Here is a 26814-nt window from a genome sequence, read left to right on the forward strand (position 1 = left end):
TAGCTTCCTGGTCGATGACGTCACTCGCCGTACGTTCATTCTCTCCATTGACTGATTTCATTCATGCTTCAGACGCGTCACGCTGAGGGCGTTCCCACTGCGATTTCCCGCAGCGGTAGTCCCTGAAGGGGAACTATTACGCTTCAAACTCATCTAACTATTGCACATTTCATAGTACGGTCATAGATACACAGTTATTTTGTGTATGTAGCCAAACAACAGTTAAGCTAATAAATTGCCTTTGATAAACGGTATTTTTACGTGTAAGGTGGGATGATTCATTTTTATTCCGTCCACACCAATACTTTGACACCAGAGTTTTAGGTCTGATCCAGAAAACAGACGGTAAGCGGTAAGTTATGTAAACATGTGGTAAGCAGTTTTTGGCCTCATCATCAAAATGTTTTAACATATCGTAAGTTTCAATTGTTTGATAAATTATCTAACGATTATACCTAAATATCAACAGTTTATTGTGAAACAAGCTCAGTCACATTAGAGTTGGATTCTTGTTTATATTGAACATTGTTATTTGAACCGCATGTTTAACAGCGCTAGGGTTCTTAAATTGTTTACCGCGGATTAATTTTAACAACACTATCGTAACACTTATCGTATCGCCAGGTGTGATTGTAATGTTTTGTATGGTGTTTTTCTTTACACTTTCCCCCTGGATATCTGGTTCCTACAGTTAGCGGTAATGTTAGTGAACTCTAAGTCTTCTCTTTGTTCATATACTACAGTATTCACATCAATTGGCTTGATTTAATAAAATGATGGTTTAAACCATCATCTTTGCTTGAAACATTTACATTATATTATTATACCATCCTAGTTTTTAAATACGGTCGACCTTGCTGCTGGTATCTTAGATGTTGTTGCCATGGCAACACATCAAACTTTATTATTCTTTTTGGATGCGTTTGAGACTCTTAGCATGCTTGAAATTGCATGAAACTCAACAGACATATCACATTTATTAGCCATTAAACATGTGCAAAGTTTCAGAAACGGGTGTGGTGGAGGGGCTCAGAAGCACCACCTTTTGACAAAAGTGGGGGGGGGTTAGTTTTATCTACAGTAACAAAACTCGGGACGTATATTGTTCTCATCAAGCCGGACAACTTTCTTATTTACAGTCATTAGCTCCGACCAACAGGAAGTCAGATATTTTGGTTTGAATGTGGATTTTTCAAGCATTTTCTGTCTCTCTCTCTGTCTCTACCTCTGCATCCCTGTGTGTGTGTGGGTGAGATTTGCATTTAATTATTGTTTTTCAAGGTTTCGGGGGCTTTTGGGGCCCTAAACGTGCTTGAAAACTCTTGAAACATTGCACACAGGTCAGAACTCATGGCCGTCAGGGCTTGGCTGAAGCTGGTACCCGGGCGTGGCAGGGGGGCTCAACAGCGCTCCCTTGAACGGGGTCCGAAAACTTGGTCCATAGATCAAACATGATTACATGTAATAATATGAAACTCGGTACACATATAGATCTCATATAGATCATATAGGTAAGTTTTACGCCAACCCAACAGGAAGTCAGCTATTATGGGTTGTTTGGAAAACGCTTGTTCTGGAATTTGATATACTCCTTCTAGTGAATTCATCCAAACGTCACCAAACTCGGTGTGCATGAAGTCAAGACCTTCAGGATGCGAAATTGCCAGCGGATTTTTGATATCTCGAATGGTTTGGCCGTGGTGAGGAAACGTCTCGGTTACGTATGCGATGACGAATGGGGTTTTCGCTTAGAAAGCCTATCGACTTCGAGTATTACAAAACGAGCCAATGGCAAAAAAATGCCATGGGTCTGCGACATCACGTGTCTCCGCCCCACCTCGTGGGTATAAAAGGAGGATGCGGGCAACATGCAGATATGTTTCCTCGCTGAGGAGCCAAGACTGAGCTCAGGTGTTCCCCGCAGTACAGCGGAAGTGGCAGGAAGACGGAACGTCTCCGTTCCCTACTCAGGGAACGGGGGTTATATACGTAACCAAGACATTCCCTTTCGTAGTCACTACGAGTTCCGTTGTGACGATGAATGGGGTTCCAGTCTAGTCACGCCACCTTCTGTCTTCCAGTGCCATGCGTAAGTCTGAGGTCCCTGTCGTGAGACTGGCACGGACGAAGGACTCCTACTTAACACAGGAATACCAAGGTACACCAGGAAGCATATCTCAGTGGAAATGAGATTGGGTGTCGCCCAGCCTGCAACTCTGCAGATGTCTGTTAGCGAGGGGCCATGCGCTAGAGCCCAAGAGGAAGCCACACTCCGGGAGGAGTGGGCTTACACACTAAGTGGGCACGGTCGACCTTGCTGCTGGTAAGCCAAAGCAATGGCGTCCACTATCCCGTGAGACAACCTATGCTTGGAGAAGCCTTTCCCTTCAGCTTCCCACCATAACAGACAAAGAGCTGGTCTGAGGTCCTGAAATACTGCCCACTGCGTAGGCACGGAGAGTGCGTACTGAACAGAGCAGTGCCAAGGCTGGGTCTGCCTCCTCCAAGGCATCAGTGTTTTGCTTTACAAACGCACAGCGCGACTGACTGAAACTCATGTAGAGAACATTTACTGAAGTGATCGAGCCGCTCCAAACTATGAAACATTATTGTTACCACATATACATATCTACGTTTGAGCAGATATCCACAAACACAGTATTTAACAGTAAACACTTTTCTAAACATTATAATATTCACCATATTAGAGTAAACACTCATATAAGATACTTGTATATTATGCTGTGTTTTATTATCCTCGTGTCATGTACATAAATTTAGAATTAGGCTTCATGTTTTTACTCCAATCTCATTTCATAACGTACATTTTAGTCTGGCACCAGTTTGACTAGTTGCGCAATGTAAAGTGTATATAACAATAACATTATGAGTGGATGTCTTACATGAAAAATCTTTCTCATCTTCAAATCTCGTTCTTCTGTTTCTTCTGAGGTAAATCCAAGGTGCTCAGCACAAACACAGCCTTCCAAACTCGATGTAAAGCAGAGGAGTAGGATACTGAAGTAGCTGATTTCAGTATCAGTTGAGGTGACGAGGGCGTTTTCTCCTTCATGTGGATCATTTGCATGTCAATTGCTCTTGCGCGCGTGGGTGTGGTTACATTAGAGTTAATTAGGACGCGTTTGAGAAACTATGCAGTCGTTGCTTTCATACTGATTACTTAAACAGAGAATATTTGCTTTTGATATAATTTGCATCATTTAAAAATAGAGATTCCAAGCTTTGTAAAGACATACATTTCAAGTCTGTCTGACAAACATTTGCTGAGTTACAGATCATTTTCTGTCGCGTTTCAGAATGAACTTCACATTGGGAGAGATGACAGAACGCGCATCATGTTTATTTTCTTTATTTTGCGAAAAACACAACATTTTGTCTTTATTATGAGTGTACACCAATAAAAGAAGACATTTAACAGTTTTGAATGATGTATAACACTTATATAGTGTTATACATGTTATACGCCCGCGTGACCGCCGACCCCAGGGAGTTAAAGACGGCTCGCCCGTGCACTTCTGGTTGCGGTCGACTCATTTCCGATTCTGATGGGCACATTCTCTGCTCTGCTTGTTTGGGCTTGATCACGCTAAAACGACGTTTGTGGATGACACATGTTCTCTCTGCGGGAACATGACCATCGCGTCATTACGGTTGAGACTCAATGATCTCTTTAGAGAGAGAGTCCCCTCATCCACAACCCGATCTACAGATCTACATCCTCCATGAGAGGTGGTACTTCGGCTGGTGGACAGGGTGACCTGAGGGTGATGGTGTGGAATAAAACACAGACGATTCGTCCTCAGTCCTCGCCCCCCTCTTCAGTGACGCATCCCGTGAGTGATCATGGGACGCCCGCGGGCCCATCTTCGGACCCCCCACGGGTTTCCTTTGGCGTTCCAGAATGTTTTCGGGTCCCGCTGCTGCCGAGGCACAGCGAAGGCTTCAATCGTGGGGATCGCAAATGGATCTATCAGCGGGGATTGAGACGGGCTCTGCCTTATCTCAGCCCTTACCTGGTTGATCCAGTGCCTCAGGTCCGGGTTCGGAAGCACGGGCTGCGGTTTCTTCCGCAGACAACACATCGGTGGTCTCTTATATAAACCATCAGGGGGGTCTGCGTTCGCGCCCGTTATACAAGCTGGCTCGCCAGATCCTTCTATGGTCCCAGGGGAAGCTTCTTTCATTGAGGACAATTTATATCCCGGGGTATTTAAATCAGGGGCCAGACATCCTGTCGAGGCAGGGGCCGAGGCCTGGGGAATGGAGACTCCATCCCGAGGTGGTGGAGCTCCTTTGGAAACATTTCGGTCGTGCCGAGGTAGACCTATTTGCATCCAAGGAGACATCACACTGTCCACTGTGGTTCTCTCTAAGCCATCCAGACCCTCTGGGGTTGGACGCTATGGCACAGGCGTGGCCGAGGTATTTTGCTGTATGCATTTTTTCCCGATTGCTCTGCTCCCAGGAGTTCTGGAAAGGGTTCGCCGGGACGGGGTCAGTCTACTCTTGGTAGCCCCGTACTGGCCGGCCTGAGTTTGGTTTGCGGACCTAATTTCTCTCCTCGAACGGCTCTCCTCTGAAGATTCCGATCAGGAGGGACCTTCTTTCTCATGTGAGCGGGTTGATCCTTCACCCCCGCCCAGAACTATAGAGTTTGTGGGCTTGGCCTCTGAGGGGGCCCAGCTCATAGAATCTGGTCTCTCGACTGAGGTCGTGGAGACCATCCTCCACTCCAGAGCTCCGGCCACTAGGAAATTATATGCCTTGAGGTGGAAGATGTTCACCTCTTGGTGTGGGGAACACCAGTTGGACCCAGTTAACTGCCCGGTGGGTGCAGTGCTGGAATTCCTTCAGGAGCGTTTCTCCACAGGGTTGTCCCACTCAACACTGAAGGTGTACGTGGCGGCCTTATCTGCTTACCACGTCCCTTTAAGTGGAGCCTCTCTCGGGAGACACTAGTAATTTACTTAATTCTGAAAATACAGAGATTCTAATTGTTGAAATAAAACCTCCTCACGTAATAACCTAGAATACTTTCTAACACTTGATGGATGCTCTGTCAAGTCTTCGCCGTTGGTTAGGAACCTGGGTGTGCTCTTTGATACCAATGTTTCATTTGAAGTCACGTGTCTAGTAACTGTAAAACCGGATTTTTCCATCTTAAAAATATATCTAAATTATGTCATATGCTCTCAATGACAAATGCAGAACAATTAGTTCATGCGTTCATGACATCAAGGCTAGATTATGCCTACGACAACGCATCCCTGAAGTGCCAGCCTCATCAGCCCTGTGAAGGCCTCATGGACACCTCAACAAACTCGTCTCCATACCGGCCTGATGACTCCGACCCCCAACCAGATGGAACTGGATGAATATTGTGAAAGTTCTGAACCAATCTGACATTTGACCTATAATGCTGCCTGAATCATAATCATACACTGTTCGTTTGTTGGCCAGGTGAGAACTGGCCCCCTGACTGAGCCTGAGTTCTCCCAAAGTTTTTTTTTCCATTCTGTCTCCTGATGGAGGTTTGGTTTCTTGCCACTGTCACCTTTTTCGCCTTTCTTCACTTTGTAGCCATTAGCTTTTGGCTTGCTTAGTTGGGGACATTTAATTTTATATTTATTAATATTATTATTACAACATTATTTTCCTGTTATCTCTGTAAAGCTGCTTTGAAACAATCTGTATTGTAAAAAGCACTATATAAATAAAGGTGACAATTTGACTTGAGTGTTGCTGTGAGATGCGCAATGGTTGTGCTGTGATCTTTGTTTGGAACTATTTTCGTTGCTGAAACAGATAAAACTAAGTCACTTACATTTTAGATGTAACATTGACTGTTTAAGTTCTGTTTATTGAACTGTTGTAGGAAATCAATGTCACATTTCCAGTTGTGATGGTATTCATGGAAACAGCATTCATCGTGGGAGGTTGTTTAACTGTATCATATGCAGTGTTGTGCAAGTTACTTCCAAACTGTAATACATTACAGATTACTTGTTACTATTATTTAAAAGTATTTTTTTACCTTACAATATTACTGTCTCAGAATTGTAATGCGTTACATTACTTCTGTATTACTTTTGAGTTAAGGCTGATTTATACTTCTGCGTCGGATCTACGCCAGAGCCTCTACGCTGTAGGCAACGCGTTGGTTTTCATTTATACTTCTGCGTCGTTGTCCGCGTTGACGCGCAAAAAAATTACACATGCAGAGGGAGCATGTGAAACCGGAGGGAAGGGTTCTAGCAGACCAATCACAGAAGTAGAACTTAACATTCTAAAATGACAAAATGTACTACAGAGCATTTTACATCCAGTAGAAGGCGATATGTTGAAGAATAATGACTGTGCGCTATCCAGGCTACTAACAATATAGCATATAATTGGGAAAGTGAAGGCTCAAGACAATGCAAGAAAGGATGATGGAATCACAAACGATCAAGGTCTGTTAAAAGTATGGTAGAGGTAAAGTGATTATCTGGCAATATCTGGGAATAGCTTGGGTCTATTCATTTAGACACAACAGAACTATATATAAACTCTAATGCCATGACAAGATGCACATTTGTTATTTTTCTTTTCTTATTGTTGCCATTTTTTTTTTCTTTGAATTCAAGAGGTTCACAACACAAAACTGTCATGCACAAAGTGCGCATGATGAACATAACTTAAAGGGTCACTCCACCCATTTGCATTAAGAGGTCCATTGTTAGACAACCAGTCATACTATTGAATGGTCGTGCAACATTCTTTCATTTTCCCCTGAGACGAGAGAAATCTACTATTTACCTTTTTCACTTCCTCCTACAATGACGCAAAAATCGTCATTTGACGTCATTGTAGGAGGAAGTGTAAAAAGGGAGGATTTCTGTATAGACTACAAGCACAAATTCCCACCCTTTCAAACCCGCCCATAGGGGGTTGTGCCTAATGCGCTAACAGAGCTATCACAGATCAGTGGGTGGGACTTCACTTGCAGATACTGAAAGCAATATCAGCCATCTTGTTTATAAGCTAAGCTAACAAGCGCTGTGTATATAGGAAGTTACGACAATGACGGAAGAAACTAAACATGATATGGAAGTAGAGGATTTTGAAATTCTGCTGCTCGAATCCGCTGTTCGTGGCTATCTTTACGAGCCGCAATATAGTGAAGAGCAGCTGAGGCTGATGGAGGATCAGGAGGCGGCTGCCTGTCGCGGACGAGGAGCCCGGACTGGGTCGAGCTGAGGCGGGCTGCTGGTGCGTGTGCTCTCGGTGTGCGCTACGGACACAGATAGAGTCCGTCTGCTGCAGAGAATTTCAACGATCGCAATTTCTCCTGGACGAAATCTCTGAATCAGACGACCACACGGACGTTTGTGTTGTGATGTGAACCATCCTAGTTTCGCCTGACTGAACATCCAGGTATCATGCAATAATTCACCATATAGAAAGAAATACAAACGAGTAATTCACTAATGTTTGCCAATGTAACGGGGTTCGTTGTTGTGGGAAGAAGGAGGCTGGAACCGGCGAACATTTGAACGTTTTAATAGTAAAATAAACAAATACAAAACAAAAGTATAAGCCAGCTGGCCACACACAACAGAAACAAAACATAAAATCAGGCCTGTTCCTTTTGTGCTTCCGCTCCTCCGTGAGAGATATGAGACCGCTGCACAGGTGTCATTCATTATCACTCGCGTCGTCCTCTCACGTCCCTCGCCCTCGTCCTGCTCGCCACAGCCAACTAACTAGACATTTTTTGTGAAATGAATTTCAAAATCATTTGGCAGCTAGCCTTCTTGTAGACGGAAGAGTGATTTCTCTGATGTTTGCGCTGTTCTGGATTAGTGGGAGTGGCTTGCGGAGCTGCATTGTGGGAGTTGTTGTCTTACATACAAATGCGCCCCAAAGTTATTTTCTGTCTTTTCTCGGTCAAGAGGGCACCAAATTCAAAATTTCTTTTACATTTCGACTACATATATAACCCACTTTCAATAAAGATTAATGTTGAAATGGGTGGAGTGACCCTTTAAGCTTTCTCGGGAAGTATAAAGTGCAATTGGAGGACCAACCCTCAGCCTCAGTCATTTTAATCCATAGAAATTAACATTTAGGCTAAAATAGCGTAACTGCTTAGAAAGAAAACGTCTCCGGTTACGTATGTAACATTAGTTCCCTGAAGGGAACGAGATGCTGCGTGAAACGCTGTGGGAACGCCCCTGCGTGAGTGCTTCATGAAGCACGTATGAAATCAGTCCAATGGCGAGACGGAACGTCATAGGCGGGTGACATCATCGACCAGGAAACTATATAAGCACCCCAAAACACAAGCGCATCAGCTTCTGATAAGACTGAAGCAAGTGCTCACGGGCATGTTGGGAGTATGGCACAGACACGCAGCGTCTCGTTCCCTTCAGGGAACTAAGGTTACATACGTAACCAGAGACGTTCCCTTTCAGGGAACTCGAGATGCGTGAAACACTGTGGGAACGCTGATACCAACGTCGCCATAGGAGCAAGTGTCCGTCGTGTGTAGTCAAGGCGCACATTCCGACAAAAGCACCTGCGCCCCTGGAGTGGAGCTGAGGTCAAGATGGTAAAACTTTACGAATGTGTGCGGTGAGGACCAGTCTGCCGCATCGCAAACGTCCTGCATTGATACTCCTTACAAAATAGCCTTAGAGGCAGCCATACTCCTAGTAGAGTGAGCTCGTACAACCAAGGGTGAAGGCTGACCAGCCGACTCGTAAGCAAGTGAGATGGCCTCGACCACCAACTCGCTCATCCTCTGCTTAGACGCAGGACACCCCTTTTTGGGTGGTCCAAAGCAAACAAACAACTGTTCAGATTTCCTCCACAGGGCAGCTCTGTGGACGTAAGCATCTAAAGCCCTAACTGGGCAGAGCAGATTAAGCTTCTCCTGGTCCGACGTCAGAAAAGGAGGAGGACAGAAGGCTTGCAGTACAATAGGCCTAACAGTATTAGTTGGGACCTTAGGAACATAGCCCGGTCTAGGAGAAAAGCTTTTACCATGCCGGGCGAGAATTCCACGCACAAGGGAGAGACCGATAGAGCTTGAATATCTCCTATTCTTTTTAAAGATGAGATAGCAAGAAGAAAAATAGTTTTTAGAGTAACAAATTTCTCGGAAACTTCTTCAATGGGCTCGAACGGTGCTATAGAGAGACCTTCTAGAACAACTGCAAGGTCCCAGGTCGGCACCCTCTTGCGAACATCATTGATGCAACTGCTGGTGACAGCGGTGCGTCCAGAAGAACAGATCTATCTTTATCCTTTATTTCAGATAAATTTAACCATAAATAGCGTTCCGTGGCCGGAGAGATACATCTGTCAGCACTAACTTCCTCACAATCGTCTATGTCCCTAAGCAGGTCAGCCTGGTACGCTTGGAGAATCGACATAGTGTGCAAACATGCCGCGGCCTGACCTGTTGCCGAATACGCTTTACCCACAAACAAAGGTTTGGTGGGTAACGTCGGGGCTTTCAGAGGAGAAGATGACTCGGGGGAAAGATAACTCACTAGTGTGTCTTCCGCGCGAGGCATAGACAGAGAACCAAAGTGCCTCAATACCTTGAATTTTGCTATAATTACTGGTCTGAGGGTTATGTACTCTGAAAGATGCCGGTTTGATCCACGATCTCGACACCTCAGTGTGGAGATCGGGAAAGAACGGGAGTTCCTGACGAGGAGGTCTTGATCTAGATGGTAGAAAACGCTCATCTAACAGACTTTTCTAGATACCACATCAACATCATCGGCTGGCCAGTCAATATTTAATTTAGCTACAGCACGAGATAAAACCTCATTAAGCTCCTCATCAGCAGGGGTATGAGCTGGCGAACACTCAAAATCCCCCATACTCGTGACATCCAGATCCTCAGAACTGGATAGACGCAATATTGGTGCCCCAGCCCGGGAAGGAGAAGTCGCAGAGCGGGCTCCTTCCTGGGCAGAGACCCCGGATCCAGCAGGTAAGGGCTGAGAAAGGGCCGGGCCCGTCTCAAGCCCTGCTACTAGATCCATCTGCGAACCCCAAGATGAAAGTCGACGCTGAGCCTCAGCAGCAGCGGGACCCGCACCCCGGGGAACGCGAACCGAACCGTCCTCCTCAAAGAACGATGGGCGGGAGCGGAGCGTCTTTATAGATAGACTCATACAATGCTCACAATCAGCCACCTCGAGGACTGACTGGGCATGCTCCACTCCCAAACAAGCAACGCAAAGCTGATGCGTGTCCCCACCCGTGATATAGCAGGGCAGGGAACAACACACCGTCTATAATCTTGCTTGCTCACCATTTTATATGATATATTTATGAATATATATTGGGCTTGACAGACAACAATAAATAGACAAGGACAGATATACAGAGAGTGCTTGCTGAAGGTACAGAAGCTATCGCGGTCTGATTTCAGGGTTGCTTTATAGTTTCCTGGTCTATGACGTCACCTATGTCGTAGCGGGCTTCCATTGGACTGATTTTACACGTGCTTCACGACGTAATCACGCAGAGCATTCCCACCGCGTCTCAAACGCAGCTCGAGTTCCCTTGAAAGGGAACAACTGATCTAACCTTTTTACAGTATACTCATATATGTCATGGGTGGTTGCTGGCAGACAGATGAGGAAGACGTATACAATTAAATTCAAAAAGTTTGTTCTCTAAAGATCTAACAGGAAGGCAAACGGATAGCAACACACACTGAACTGAAACAGAACTGAACATATATACAGGTGTTAATGATGGTGAATAATGAGTGCACAGCTGAATGTGATTAGTGTCCGTTACAACAAATGTGTAACGTAGGCAGGTGATGACAAAACATAATGGGTGCTTCTCAATATCCCTGCTCGTCTCCTCGCTCCTCTGTCCTCCATCCTATGACCCAATGATCAAGCACTTATACTATGATCAAGCACAGCAATCTGAATGACATCTTTCTCTAATTGCACTGCGAGGAGTCAACGATCGAGGAGTGAGGAGGCTTCCAAACGAGTCATGAGCGAGGATACACAATTGTAAGGAAAGGAAGCGAGGAAAGGAAACGAGGATACACAAATAAGAATTGAGAAGCACCCAATGAGTCCAAACTAACGAGAATGTGACAATATCCATTTGGGAGAAATATTAACTTATTTTGTAAATTATGGTAAAAATTCTTAGACATCCGTGTTTTGGCTCTCTGGGCCCAGGATTCTCATCTTTGATGAATATTTTGAGTGTTTAGGTTTTTTCTTTTACAAATTATGGGCTACCTCGATGGAAATGTAAACATGTCCCAAAAAAGAATTTTCCAGAAGGAAATATAGAGACTGGGCCTCTTGGAACTTTAATTGAATACCCCTGCTGTAGACTGAATTGACCTGGCTATGTGAGACTAAAGTTTGAATTAATCCCTTTTGACACTTTCAGCATTATCCTGAACATTGTACAAGCTTTCATTTTATGTGTCATAAAAAGGAAGAGAGGCTCCCCGGAGCGTGCATGAACGTCACATACACATTGACATCACAGTACAGAATAACTTATTCGGTATTATCCCGAACATTGTTCAAGCTTTCGTTTCATTGTCATAGAACGGAAGAGAGGCTCCCGGGAGCCCGCATAAACGTTGCATACTTTTGATATTCCTGGCAAAAATGACCCGAGTCCTTCACATAAAAATCATGGAACATGCTTTCATAGACATCCTAGGAAGTCGTGGAAGGTCTCGTTTTTGATTTTGTTTTTGTTTTTCGTTACAAGATGTTCACACATTGGCAATAAAAAATTTGAATGATACATAACAATTCTTACAAACTTACTCTTTAAGATAAAAAAGGTTAAAATTTGTCTGAATAAGGGAAGTTTTTATCTTTGGTTCTATAATTGGTTGGCAAGTATTTTCATGTCTTTTGTTTTTCAAACACCTTTCATTTAAATGATCATGTGGTCAAGTCAAATCACCTTTATTTATATAGCGCTTTTTACAATACTGATTGTTTCAAAGCAGCTTGATAGTGATAACAGGAAAATAATGCAACAAAGTTTGTTTCAGCTGAACAGCAGATTTAGAAGAAAATACCATCATAGTCCAGCTTAAGTAAGTTCAGTGATGGTTTATTTTTGTTATAAAAAAAGTTATTCATTTAGTTCATTTATATAGCCGTTCTGGAGAAAACACTGCTGTCATTGTCCAGCTCAGTTTAGTTCTCATGTAATGGTGTCAATGCAGGTAGATCAATAATATTGTTGAATATTAATGTGTTGTGACAAACAAGTAAAGAGTAAAATACTATTTAAAACAGTGGTAACACTTTACAACAAACTTTAATTTGTTAACATTAGATAAGTTAATATGAACTAACATGTCAATGACAAAATAATTCTAAAGCATTTATTAATCATGATTAACGTTAATTTCAGCATTTACATTAGTAAAATTAAAAGTTGTATTTGTTAACATTATTTAATGGGCATGAGATTAGATGAACAAACAATGAACAGTTGTATTTTTATTAAATAAACATTAAAAAGATTAATAAATACTGTAATAAATGAATTGCTCATTGAATTGAGCCATACAACTCCGGATGTCTTTTCCTAGCTTATCAGATGCACCCTAAATGTTTGCATAGTATATAAAAAAGGAGCAGTCCTTTTGTAAGCTAAATAAAGTATTTATTGTACAAAAAAGTGATCAAACAACAAACAAAGACAGAAATAATGATGAACAAGTTTTCTTTTTTGCAATGAAAACCAAACTACTTTATAATTAATTTCTCTACACAATATAAAGAGTGGCTGAACACGACTGAAAAGAGTAGGTAAATCTTCAAAGCAGAGAGTCTTTCAACACTATGTAATGTTTTCATTTGGATTTTTTTTCTCACATTTACAGATCACAATTCTTTATTTCCCCACAGATTGTATGACAAAAAACATTGAGAACATTATATTATACAGAGGTTTCAAATAGTAATACTTAGGGTGATGGTTTGTGATCTCCATATACTTACCATACTTTCTTTGTGTCCTTAAAGGACTTTAATATAGAGACCCTGTGGTATTTTAGAAGACGTGTACATCGTTCAAATAATATTGTTCTAAAAAAAACATTGACAGAGTAGTCATAATGTTTCAAACAAAATTGACAGAACTGAAATGGCAAGAGTAAAAAAAAATATGATGTGATTACATGCAGTTGAATTTTGACCATTAAAATAGAGGATTTTGGTTCTTGAGATATTATAAAATTTGTCAATTTTCATTTTATAGCAAGACTTAAAACCGTTTGATGAGGTAGTTTTTAATTATTTTGCGACCGATTTAGTTTTCACTAGAGATAATTACTTACTGAAAATAACTGATCATTACTGGCCCATAAAACCTTGTTTCTATTCTGAACAAAGTAAAAAAATTGTTAGTCACTTTTGTTACCTGCATTCTCATGGTGCATGACCACTTTTATTTGAGCCACAAACAATAGTTCCTGAAACTTTAGAACTTAATGAGGTGTCATCTAGTGTGCTAAGGCTTTAGAGTTCAGTTTTGTGGATTTTATAGGATTACATAACAGAACATCTTTAAACTTAGGCTTAGACCAGGCTTAGACCAGTTTAGACCAGGCTTAGACCAGTTTTCACATTTTAGATATAATTTGTCTTAGAGGGGGGCAAAAACTAGTTGCTGCTTCAGCAGAATGATTTCAAAGAGGATAAAAACCGATACAGTATAATGGATTTTGCCCCCCTCTAAGACAAACCAATATCTAAAATGTCTAACCATATCTAAACTCCTCAGACATTTTTCAGTTATTAAAATCCATCTACAAATTATTGTGCTTGAAAAGGTCAAATACAAATGGAGACAAAAACATGATTCCTCTTGCCATTTACTTCCCATAGTGCAAAATTTATTGTTGGTAAGTAGAGTGCCCAAAACAATTTTTTACCCTTCAGCATTATCCCACCCCACCCCTTTTTTTTTCTTTTCTGTTGTATACATATATTACTTAGATTTATTGTAAGAAGGCTCCTCTTTTATCCAACATCATAGTGCTTTTGTTTTCAACAAAGGGACATCTTTGAAGAATAGAAAAAGTTCCCTTTCGATTGGGTACTAGCACTGCATCCTCTATAGGACACCATGGGGAATGCATCCGGCATTACCGGTGTCTGAATCATGTATCTAAACGGGACAACTGCATTGGCCGGCGACAACCTATGACGTCATTTCTGGTGTGACCATGAGTATCAAAGGGCGCCTGAGGAACACGTCATCCTCTTCTTTGTCTTCAGGATCCGTTTGTTTGAAGTACATGCGAAGGAGCATGCATGTTTTGTTCTCAAGGGAACTGATTGCGCGCTTGAGTCTTCACTTTCCAGGATTGTCGTCTCTAGATTCCGGTAATATTGTCAATAATAATTAAATCCCTTCTCGTTGGGGGCCTCTGTGTTAGTGCTAAATCTAGAGATTCTGCTTAGGCAAACATGTCATAAGCTTTTTCTGACAAACTAGTGTAACTAGCTTCCCTGATGGTTTTAGGGGTTACGCTGTTGTCACCCTGAGGTGACAGGCTGGGGTTAATGTACTTTTGGTTATGATGATATTCCCTTCAAGGATTATCTTTTTTTAAGTATGATTCCAGGTCTTTGAGCATTATCATTGGGCCAAGCCATATTTGGCCTTGCGAGGGAACAAGCAAGGAACTGTGCCTTCCTCATTTAGGGTACGTAGCTTGGGCAGTGGCCGTAGGGGAATAGTGTCATTGACAGCTAGCTGGTGTGTCCTTTAGGGAATTTTGACTCCCTCAGGTTGGTAGAGTCAATGTTGAGTGCTTATGTCACAAAGGCATGCATTCCCCTCAGCTTATCGGAGTGATTATTTGTTCCCAATAGTGTCCTCTAGAGCACACAGTGCAAGTTCCCATTTGAAAGGGAACATTGCAGGTTACGCATGTAACCCTGTTTCCCTGAGAAGGGGAACGAGACATTGTGTCTCTTTGCCAGGCTTCTGCGATGCCTTTTATACTCACGTTGCACTGGTAATGACATCATAGGCTGTCGCTGGTCATTGCAATTGTCGCATTTAGAAACTACATCCTTTAGCCACTGGTCATGCCGGAAGCATTTCCCATTGTGTTCTCTAGAGCACGCAGTGTCTCGTTCCCCTTCTCAGGGAACCATGATTACATGAGTAACCTGAGACGTTTTCTATTCTACCTTTTCCCTTCTCCATCCTTTACTTTTTCAGCACTCCTAAATAAGTTTACTGTACCATTAAAGGTGGTAAGGGGCAGGAAGGATATTTGATTAAATACAGAAAAAGATAAATGAAATAATTGTTTTCTAAATTGCAGACACTGATTCAATAAGTGTCTTATCTACACAAGATAGAGCATTATAGTTGTGATCCACAGTGACATCTGTTCTTTTATATTATGTAAATGTAAATACCTTTTCCAGCATAGGGACCTATACTCAACTGTATTCAGCACAGGTGAAAACTCAGCTGTATTCAGTACAAGTGAATATAGCCATGAACACGTATTATTTTGTTTTACCTTGACACTGATTTATTGTTACCAGACTTTTAAGGCAGAGTTTATATAAGCAGAGAAGATATTTCTAAAAAATAGCATTCATGTAAAATCATAGTTCATGGGAAATATTCTCTTTACACAAATTACTATTAAATTACTGTGTGTGAAACTCTAGACATGTGTGACATTATCTTTTTAAATAAACTATTTTTGTTATTTCCGTTAAGATGATTTTGTCCATCGCATATGATGAAACACATTAATAGTGCTACAAGCACTATTAGTTATGTTCCTTTTCTCCTTATATAATAATTCCTAATACAAATTCTTCCTTTCACCTCACTTTTCATTTACTCAAAAAAAAGAGTAAAAAGAGGATCAAACTAGTTGTGAAAGTGTACCTAGATTATTGAGAATGTCACACCATAGTGGTAGCAGCATTAGTGGAGGGGGTGGGGTCGCATGTGTCTGCTGTCATTTCTTCAATGGATAACATTTGCATTGAAGTACATTAAAAAGACATGGAGGAAACCTAGAATAAGTCTTAGTATGCTGCTCAAAATGTCAAAATATTTTTCACAACTGAAAGAAAATTGTGTGTGTGTGTACGTGCGTGTGTGAATGTGTGTGTGTGTGTCATCTTCAAGTGTGTCCTAACCAGCTGTATTTCAAGCTGAATTAAGGTGTGTTTCCAGCATCAAGTATTTTTCTGTTCTCTCTAAATGTGGAATACCGCACAAATTAACAAAATCTTGGCCAATGAGAATATATTTGCTGCAGAGCGGGATTTTGGACCTATGAATCACTTTGAATATGGCCAGAGCAACCCAGCGCAATGCATCAAAAATAAAAACTATGCAACCAAGTCTTGTTTTGTGTAAGAATTGTTTGTAGAAGAAAAGTTTGATTCAAATTGAGGAATTTTGTAATAGGATTTATCCTGGACTGTTCTGCTGGACCTGCGAAAGAAATTTAGATTTTGTTCTCTGTACATTTTATTGTATTCTTTCCAAAGAATGTAAGGAAAATATAAGGAAATTGTAGAGACATGCAGATTTAGACTGCATCCCTGACACCCTCCCTCCGTCACTTCCCCTCAGCTAAACCAAAACGAACAATTCTATGAACAGCCACAACGGTCCACCACCATTCCTGGGATTTTGCCATGGATTATCTGCTGTTTGTCATTGAAGTAGAGCATGTTTATCGGCGACATCTTTGTGGGTGTGCAGCATGGCCCTGCTGAGCCTCTGGGATTAGCATGCTGCACCAGATGAGTATGTGGGTACTTCTGCATGAACATGTACTCACACTGGCCTGAGCAGTAGTTTGCCTTGTAACGCTTAGGTGCAATGATCCAGTCCCAGCCAAAAGCTTCAAAGTCAACTGTGAGCGGGTAGCGACAACAGCGGGATTCTGTGGAGTGTTCATCACAGTCAAGACCCAGATTCCTTCGTGATCGCTTGGTGGTTTCAAGAACCTTGACCTCCAGAAACGGCTGCTGAAGATTAGGGGAGGAAGAAGACATACAGAAATGGGTCAAGCCGCTGGGACAAAAAAAATGGAAAGTTTTACATGAATGGTTGTAACTCCAAAACTTTCTTTGAAACGATTAATTTGATTCAATTTAAATTTGAATCAGGTTTTGTCAGCATTTGAATCAGTACTTTGCACCTTGTATAAACAGGAGTCTCAAATGTAGCTCAATGACTGCTTTTGGTCAGATCGTGTGATGATATTTAAGAACTATCACTGAACAATTAAATTTCAGTCTTTTCCTCACACAATGGAAATATATGGCTTCAGAAGAATTTGAAAAAGTGAGCAGGTGTATGGACAAATGTTATTGTGTTTTTTGTCTTTTTTAGAGTTTAGTAAAAAATCATCATCTCTTCTTGGATCCTTGTAATGGACAATAGATTAATGATATATATATATATATATATATATATATATATATATATATATATATATATATATACTTTATTGTCCCCAGTGGGAAAATTGTGGACTCAATATTCAATATTTTAATGACTGCATTGTGATGTACTGTATTTTAGGATTATTTTAAGAGTAACAGGTGATGACCTATTACTCTTAAAATAATCCTAAAATACAGTGCAACACAATACAGACACAGAACACCCTTATGGGAAAAAATCACTTGTCCTTATTTAACAATTTGATTGATACAGGCACAAACGAGAATTCTTCCAAAGATAATTTTCAACCTCTGAAATAAGAAAACTAATTAGTAGAATGATTTGGAATGCCAAAGCTGTCATTTATTTGCATGGATGATTCTTCGATGAACAAAAATGTTAAGATTACAACATTTTCTTACAAACAGAATCTCTATTTTTAATAGTCTAGCAGGTCTAAGGGTCCTTACCAGTCCTTCCTCTCCAGGGCGCAGAGACGTCACAGCCAGATCGTTGCCACTCTCGTCATAGGCGTTTATATCAATGCCCCAGTTTGTATGGGGCTGCTTGAACCAGTTCTGCAACACATGTTTGAAGTCAATGCTCTGCCAATGACCCGCTTGAGAATTGAGCTCGATCTTGAGTGACCGGATGCGGATGTGTCTGCTTCCTTGCTCAGTGATAGGTTTAAGGCGAAGGATCTGCAGGTAAACAGTGGAAGTTTGCTGTAGTGGCCGCAGATAAACCCACAGCTGGGCTTTCAGGACCTTCGTAAACATCAATTTTGGACTGAACTTGAAGAAACAACAGCTGGGTTTCCCATCCACCTGCACCAGAGGTTCAGCTGAAGGAAATAAAAAAATATATATTAATCACTAAAGTCAAACAGCATGATACCAAACAAAATAGAATAGAATATTCTATAAAATAGAATAAAACTAAACTTTGAACACCTAGGCCAAGTTATGTCCATTAAAGTCATGTAATGAAATCTGCCCTTTTAATAGGATCTTGGCACAAAGTCTCTAGTCCATTTCAGAAATAGTCCATCTACTGAGGATACGTTTGCTTTACAGTTGGCCTTTATTGGTGTCATTCAAAAGATAGCAAGCTTTTTGGATGGAAGAAAAAATGATCAGGGAAAACAACTGCGAAATTTAAGATTAAAGATAATGGTAACACTTTACAAAAAGGTCTAATTTGTTAATCAACTGCTCATTCAAATCTAAAGGCCCATTCACACCAAGGACAACAACTATAAAGATAACGATAAAGAGATAGTTCTAAAAATTGTTCTCAATATTAAAGAATAACAGAGTTCACACCCCAGCTATAACGATAACGGCACAGAGAAACTATATAATTGGAATCGCTATTCCATTTTTAAACTATTTTATCCAGCTGATGAACGATAAAAACATTGACAGCCAATCAGAATCCATCCTGCTGTAACAAGCTCAAGCATTTAAAGAGACAGACAAGCACGTGCTTAGAATAAACAGAACGATATCGTCTGCTGTTGTGGACGCTAATATAGTTATCTTTATAGTTATCATTCTTGGTGTGAACAGGCCTTAACAGTAGTTTAATTTGAAAAGTGCCATAGATATGGATGACATATATGGTCCTTCTCAAAAAATTAGCATATTGTGATAAAGTTCATTATTTTCCATAATGTAATGATAAAAATTAAAATTTCATATATTTTAGATTCATTGCACACCAACTGAAATATTTCTGGTCTTTTATTGTTTTAATACTGATGATTTTGGCATACAGCTCATGAAAACCCAAAATTCCTATCTCAAAAAATTAGCATATTTCATCCGACCAATAAAATAAGTTTTTTTAATACAAAAAAAGTCAACCTTCAAATAATTATGTTCAGTTATGCACTCAATACTTGGTCGATAATCCTTTTGCAGAAATGACTGCTTCAATGCGGCGTGGCATGGAGGCAATCAGCCTGTGGCACTGCTGAGGTGTTATGGAGGCCCAGGATGCTTCGATAGCGGCCTTAAGCTCATCCAGAGTGTTGGGTCTTGCGTCTCTCAACTTTCTCTTCACAATATCCCACAGATTCTCTATGGGGTTCAGGTCAGGAGAGTTGGCAGGCCAATTGAGCACAGTAATACCATGGTCAGTAAACCACTTACCAGTGGTTTTGGCACTGTGAGCATGCTGAAAAATGAAATCTTCATCTCCATAAAGTTTTTCAGCAGATGGAAGCATGAAGTGCTCCAAAATCTCCTGATAGCTAGCTGCATTGATCCTGCCCTTGATAAAACACAGTGGACCAACACCAGCAGCTGACATGGCACCCCAGACCATCACTGACTATGGGTACTTGACACTGGACTTCAGGCATTTTGGCATTTCCTTCTCCCCAGTCTTCCTCCAGACTCTGGCACCTTGATTTCAGAAAGACATGCAAAATTTGCTTTCATCCGAAAAAAGTACTTTGGACCACTGAGCAACAGTCCAGTGCTGCTTCTCTGTAGCACAGGTCAGGCGCTTCTGCTGCTGTTTCTGGTTCAAAAGTGGCTTGACCTGGGGAATGCAGCACCTGTAGCCCATTTCCTGCACACGCCTGTGCACGGTGGCTCTGGATGTTTCTACTCCAGACTCAGTCCACTGCTTCCCCTGGTCCCCCAAGGTCTGGAATCGGTCCTTCTCCACAATCTTCCTCAGGGTCCGGTCACCTCTTCTCGTTGTGCAGCGTTTTTTGCCACACTTTTTCCTTCCCACAGACTTCCCACTGAGGTTCCTTGATACAGCACTCTGGGAACAGCCTATTTGTTCAGAAATTTCTGTCTGTGTCTTACCCTCTTGCTTGAGGGTGTCAAAGATGGCCTTCTGGACAGCAGACAGGTCGAAGTCTTACCCATGATTGCGGTTTTGAGTAATGAAACAGGCTGGGAGTTTTTAAAAGCCTCAGGAATCTTTTGCAGGTGTTTAGAGTTAATTAGTTGATTCAGATGATTAGGTTAATAGCTCGTTTAGAGAACCTTTTCATGATATGCTAATTTTTTGAGATAGGAATTTTGGGTTTTCATGAGCTGTATGCCAAAATCATCAGTCCTAAAACAATAAAAGACCTGAAATATTTCAGTTGGTGTGCAATGAATCTAAAATATATGAAAGTTTAATTTTTATCATTACATTATGGAAAATAATGAACTTTATCACAATATGCTAATTTTTTGAGAAGGACCTGTATATATATATATATATATATATATATATATATATATATATATATATATATATGGTAGATATGGACAGCATCCCTTCCAACAGTAGTTAATTAACAGTGTTGGGAGTAATGCTTTAGGTGTTCACCATTTCCCAACCTTGAACTGCCACCTTAACGTGGTGGAGGGGTTTGGGTACCCGAATGACCCTAGGAGCTATGTTGTCTGGGGCTATATGCCCCTGGTAGGGTCTCCCAAGGCAAACAGGTCCTAGGCGACGAGTCTGACTTAGAGCGGTTCAAACCCCCCTTATGATGGACATACATTCAAGGACCGTGACGTCGCCCGGTATGGCGCAGTCGGGGCCCCACCCTGGAGCCAGGCCCGGGGTTGGGGCTCGTATGCGAGCGCCTGGTGGCCGGGCCTCTCCCCATGGGGTCCGGCCGCGCTCAGCCCGAAGGAGTGACGTGGGACCGCCTTCCCGTGGGCTCACCACCTGCAGGAAGAGACGTAAGGGGCCGGTGCAGAGAGGATCGGGTGGCAGTCGGAGGCGGGGACCTCGACGACCCGATCCCTGGACACGGAAACTAGCCTTAGGGACGTGGAACATCACCTCGCTGGCGGGGAAGGAGCCTGAGATGGTGCGTGAGGTTGAGAGGTTCCGACTAGAGATAGTCGGGATCACCTCTACGCATGGCTTGGGCTCTGGAACCACACTCCTTGAGAGAGGATGGACTCTTCACCACTCTGGAGTTGCCCATGGTGAGAGGCGGCGGGCTGGTGTGGGTTTGCTTATAGCCCCCCAGCTCAGCCGCCATGTGTTGGAGTTTACCCCGGTGAACGAGAGGGTCTTTTCCCCCGGCCTACGGGTCGGGGATAGGTCTCTCACTGTCGTGTGTGCCTACGGGCCAAACGGCAGTGCAGAGTACCCGGCCTTCTTGGGGTCTCTGGGAGGAGTGCTGGAAAGTGCTCCGACTGGGGATTCCGTCGTTCTACTGGGGGACTTCAACGCTCACGTGGGCAGCGACAGTGGCACCTGGAGGGGCGTGATTGGGAGGAATGGCCCCCCCGACCTGAACCCGAGCGGTGTTCAGTTATTGGACTTCTGTGCTAGTTACAGTTTGTCCATAACGAACACCATGTTCAAGCATAAGGGTGTCCACCAGTGCACGTGGCACCAGGACACCCTAGGTCGCAGGTCGATGATCGACTTTGTGGTCGTTTCCTCTGACCTGCGGCCGTATGTCTTGGACACTCGGGTGAAGAGAGGAGCGGAGCTGTCAACTGATCACCACCTGGTGGTGAGTTGGATACGATGGCGGGGGAGGAGGCTGGACAGACTCGGCAGACCCAAGCGTACTGTAAGGGTTTGCTGGGAACGTTTGACCGAGTCTCCTGTCAGAGAGATCTTCAACTCCCACCTCCGGCAGAGCCACGACCGGATCCCGAGGGAGGCTGGAGATATTGAGTCTGAGTGGACCATGTTCTCCACCTCCATTGTCGAAGCGGCTGCTTGGAGCTGTGGCCGTAAGGTCTCCGGTGCCTGTCGAGGCGGCAATCCCCGAACCCGGTGGTGGACACCGGAAGTAAAGGATGCCGTCAAGCTGAAGAAGGAGTCCTATCGGGCCTGGTTGGCTTGGTGGACTCCTGAGGCAGCTGACAGGTACCGGCAGGCCAAGCGGACTGCAACCCGGGTGGTTGTGGAGGCAAAAACTCGGGCCTGGGAGGAGTTCGGTGAAGCCATGGAGAAGGACTATCGGCTGGCCTCGAAGAGATTCTGGCAAACTGTCCGGCGCCTCAGGAGAGGGAAACAATGCCCTACCAACGCTGTTTACAGTGGAGGTGGGCAGCTGTTGACCTCAACTGGGGATGTCGTCGGACGGTGGAAGGAATACTTCGAGGATCTCCTCAATCCCGCCGTCACGTCTTCTATTGAGGAAGCAGAGGCTGAGGGCTCAGAGGTGGACTCGTCCATCACCCTAGCTGAGGTCACCGAGGTAGTCAAGAAACTCCTCGGTGGCAAGGCACCGGGGGTGGATGAGATCCGCCCTGAGTACCTCAAGTCTCTGGATGTTGTGGGGCTGTCTTGGTTGACACGCCTCTGCAGCATCGCCTGGCGGTCGGGGACAGTGCCTCTGGGATGGCAGACCGGGGAGGTGGTCCCTCTTTTTAAGAAGGGGGACCGGAGGGTGTGTTCCAACTACAGGGGGATCACACTTCTCAGCCTCCCTGGGAAAGTCTATGCCAGGGTACTGGAGAGGAGAATACGGCCGATAGTGGAACCTCGGATTCAGGAGGAACAGTGCGGTTTTCGTCCAGGCCGTGGAACACTGGACCAGCTCTATACTCTCTACAGGGTGCTGGAGGGTTCATGGGAGTTTGCCCAACCAGTCCACATGTGCTTTGTAGATTTGGAGAAGGCATTCGACTGTGTCCCTCGCGGCGGCCTGTGGAGGGTGCTCCGGGAGTATGGGGTCCTTTGCTAAGGGCTGTCCGGTCCCTGTATGACCGAAGCAGGAGCTTGGTTCGCATTGGTAGTAAGTCAGACTTCTTCCCGGTGCATGTTGGACTCCGGCAGGGCTGCCCTTTGTCGCCGGTTCTGTTCATAGTTTTTATGGACAGAATTTCTAGGCGCAGCCAGGGGCCGGAGGGTGTCAGGTTTGGGGACCACACGATTTTGTCTCTGCTTTTTGCGGATGATGTTGTCGTGTTGGCCCCTTCACACCAGGACCTTCGGCATGCACTGGGACGGTTTGCAGCCGAGTGTGAAGCGGCTGGGATGAAAATCAGCACCTCCAAATCCGAGGCCATGGTCCTCAGTCGGAAAAGGGTGGCTTGCTCACTTCAGGTTGGTGGAGAGATCCTTCCTCAAGTGGAGGAGTTTAAGTATCTTGGGGTTTTGTTCACGAGTGAGGGAAGGATGGAACGGGAGATTGACAGACGGATCGGTGCAGCTTCTGCAGTAATGCGGTCGATGTACCGGTCTGTTGTGGTGAAGAAGGAGCTGAGCCGTAAGGCAAAGCTCTCGATTTACCGGTCAATCTACGTTCCTACTCTCACCTATGGTCATGAGCTTTGGGTCATGACCGAAAGGACAAGATCCCGGATACAGGCGGCCGAAATGAGCTTTCTCCGCAGGGTGGCTGGCCGATCCCTTAGAGATAGGGTGAGAAGCTCGGTCACTCGGGAGGAGCTCAGAGTAGAGCCGCTGCTCCTCCACATCGAGAGGGGTCAGCTGAGGTGGCTCGGGCATCTGTTCCGGATGCCTCCTGGACGCCTTCCCGGGGAGGTGTTCCGGGCACGTCCCACTGGGAGGAGACCCCGGGGAAGAACTAGGACACGTTGGAGAGACTATGTCTCCCGGCTGGCCTGGGAACGCCTCGGTGTCCCCCCGGAAGAGCTGGAGGAAGTGTCCAGGGAGAGGGAAGTCTGGGCTTCTCTGCTCAGACTGCTGCCCCCGCGACCCGGCCCCGGATAAGCGGAGGAAGATGGATGGATGGATGGAGTAATGCTTTGCAAAAGTAATCATATTACAATAATATATTACTGTGAAGCATTTTGCTGTAAAGCAGTAATATAAAGCATTACTAATAACATTTTAGTAATATTAGGTCCTATCTCAGTAACGTGCGTTACAAAATCGCATTATAAACCAAATTTAAGTGGTTTATTTTTTTAACGAATTTGCCAACACCGCGAAACATTCCAGCAGCAGAGAAAAGGAATTCTGCAGGTAAAATAGTATGTTTGTTTCCTGTTGCTGGAATTCAATTCAATGGTTGAGCTGAAAGAAATTAAGTTTCTCTCGTACTGCCATGCTGCTTGACTCGTGGCTGAGTATGTTGTGGAAGATATGCAGCCTCTGTAAACAGTAGAATTGCCGGATTCAGCTTGTCAGCAAAATCCAGCAATGACAACGTAAGCTTACATTGCTATGGTTCATATACAGCAGGGAACGACATTAACACTTGTCCGCTTGTCTGGAGTTCCAAACAAAGATCGCAGCAGAACCCTAGCACATCACACAGCAACACTCAACCTTGTTTTTATTACTGAATGATTCAGCATTTTGAATTTAAAAGATTCAATGACCCATCCATAAACAACTGCCTCATTCTTGAATGAATCAGCACATTTTTCTTGAAGCAACCACATTTCCTACTCATGAAGGAGTGCCGTTTCTAACACCAGAACAGCCTGCAGCTCTGATGCCCGATGCCCCTCAACCTGCAGCTGTCGCCTCCAGCCCGGAGGACTTTTTTCCCTTTGATGAACATCCCAATGCCATGGCTGATGCACAACAACAACAATAAATAAATAAATTGATTACTAAAAAAAAAAAAAAAAATCACACTCTGCTATAATGCCCCATCAGCATCCAGTGCAGCAGTAGAAAAACTTTTCAGTCTCGGGACATACTTTCAGGGCCTTTTCCTGATGCGATTCAACAAATATTTCAATCAAGTGGGTAGTGGAATAGACTAGTCCCCCATAGAAAAATAAGTATGCTATAGATCTGGACCATAAGTGTCTTCATAGTTCTATTTATTTTACCAGCCTTGTTTGGCTGCATGTTACCTCTGTTGTATATTTGGCAGTAACTGCTTTCCTGTTTAGCCTTTAATTTTTAATTTCAGTTTTCCTATTTGTGTTTTTAATATAGCCGAACTTACATTTTTTTGTGAAAATGACTGAGCAATATTTCCTATGATGCCTAATGGGTCCAAGTACTTTTATTTTATTACTTTTTTGTATTCTTGAAAAATGTGCTAGCTCCACAGAGCCATTAGCTGTAGGTTTAGCTATAAGTTATTTAAATTTTACCACCCTTTGTTTGGTTGCCTATATATTTTAGGCATTGTTTGGCAAATAGCAGTGTTCCCCTGTTTGACCCATTTTATTTACTAGTAATTGTATATTTAGCCTACATGTTAATTTTGAAGTTGGACTGAAATGACTGAGCCATATTCCTTGAGCCATATTCCTCCAAGAGCACTTTTTGATTCTAAATAAAGCACAAGCTGTGTCCACCCAATGCATGCCAGGTTTGTGCTATGAACTTAAATAAAAATAAAATATAAGAAAAAATAAAAAATAAATAAAAAGAGGTTGTGCGTCTTGCCATGCCATTAGGCTATAGGTTGCATTATAGTGGGCTCTAGTTCTGTTCTCTTTGGTATCTCTACCATAATTTACAAGACTTTTGTCTACTTTTGTGATTGTAACAGTGATTGTATTGCGCCATGAGCCTCCTACACAGTCATTTTGCTATACCACATCACCCTCCACTGGATGTATAATGAGCAGCAATAAACAAAACTTTAGCATTTCAGAATGCCTAGTAATACTTCTGTGGTTATTTTGGTGAAAGTAACGCAAATGGTGCTATGTGTCCGTACAGGGGGTGCCTTTTGTCAGACTCCTGTGCTCTCCGCTCGTCTTGGGCGATGATAGATCGTCTGATGTGGGCAATGCCGGATAGGGCGTAGAGGCACGGGACTGGCGTTGTCTTTATACACCCCGTGATAATGCGGCAGGTGTCATTGAGAGCTGTGTCAATCAGTTTGGTATGGTGGGAGCGGCTCCAGCTTGAGCAAGCGTATTCAGCTGTGGAGAAGCACAGGGCTAGGGCAGTTGACTGGATGGTTGGCGGATCAGCGCCCCATTTTGAGTTTACCAGTTTGCGCAGGATGTTATTACGGGTGGTAATCTTGGCTTTAGTGTTCTGAAGATGAGTTTTAAAAGAGAGTGTCCTGTCGAGTGTTACTCCCAGGTACACAGGGTGAGGATGGTTGGAGAGTTTGTATCCATCCCATGATATGCTCAGTTCTTTTTTCGCATCTCGATTTTTAAGATGGAAGCTGCATATTTGGGTTTTTGATGGGTTGGGTTTCAGGTGGTTGTTATTGTAGTAAGTTGTCATCTCTTGGAGGGCACTTTCCATGACAGGCTCAATCTTCTGGAAATTCTCCTGTTGGGTGTTGATGCAGAGATCGTCCGCATAGATAAAACGGCGGCATTGTGGGTGAAGTGGTTGGTTATTAGTGTATATGTTGAAGAGAAGGGGGACCAGTACGCTGCCTTGTGTTAGGCCATTCTTTTAGGCTTTCCATTTGCTCTTCTTGTCATTTAA

General features: G+C 43.3%; 1 protein-coding gene across 1 annotated transcript in view; it reads right to left on the minus strand.

Annotated features, from left to right (window-relative positions):
* Positions 1-13780: 13780 nt before the first annotated feature.
* The window catches only part of gdf11 (growth differentiation factor 11), a 167229-nt gene continuing 154195 nt past the window's right edge, over positions 13781-26814 (minus strand). The window contains exons 2-3 of the mRNA XM_077202908.1: positions 17958-18331; positions 13781-17063 (exon numbers count right to left, since the gene is read on the minus strand). Coding sequence (XP_077059023.1) covers positions 16686-17063; positions 17958-18331 — 752 coding nt within the window. The 3' untranslated portion in view covers positions 13781-16685. The remainder of the gene's footprint in view (positions 17064-17957; positions 18332-26814) is intronic.

Source organism: Siphateles boraxobius, unplaced genomic scaffold (assembly GCF_051911475.1).
Source record: "Siphateles boraxobius isolate OS27281-9 unplaced genomic scaffold, OSU_SipBor_1 5, whole genome shotgun sequence".
NCBI lineage: Eukaryota > Metazoa > Chordata > Actinopteri > Cypriniformes > Leuciscidae > Siphateles > Siphateles boraxobius.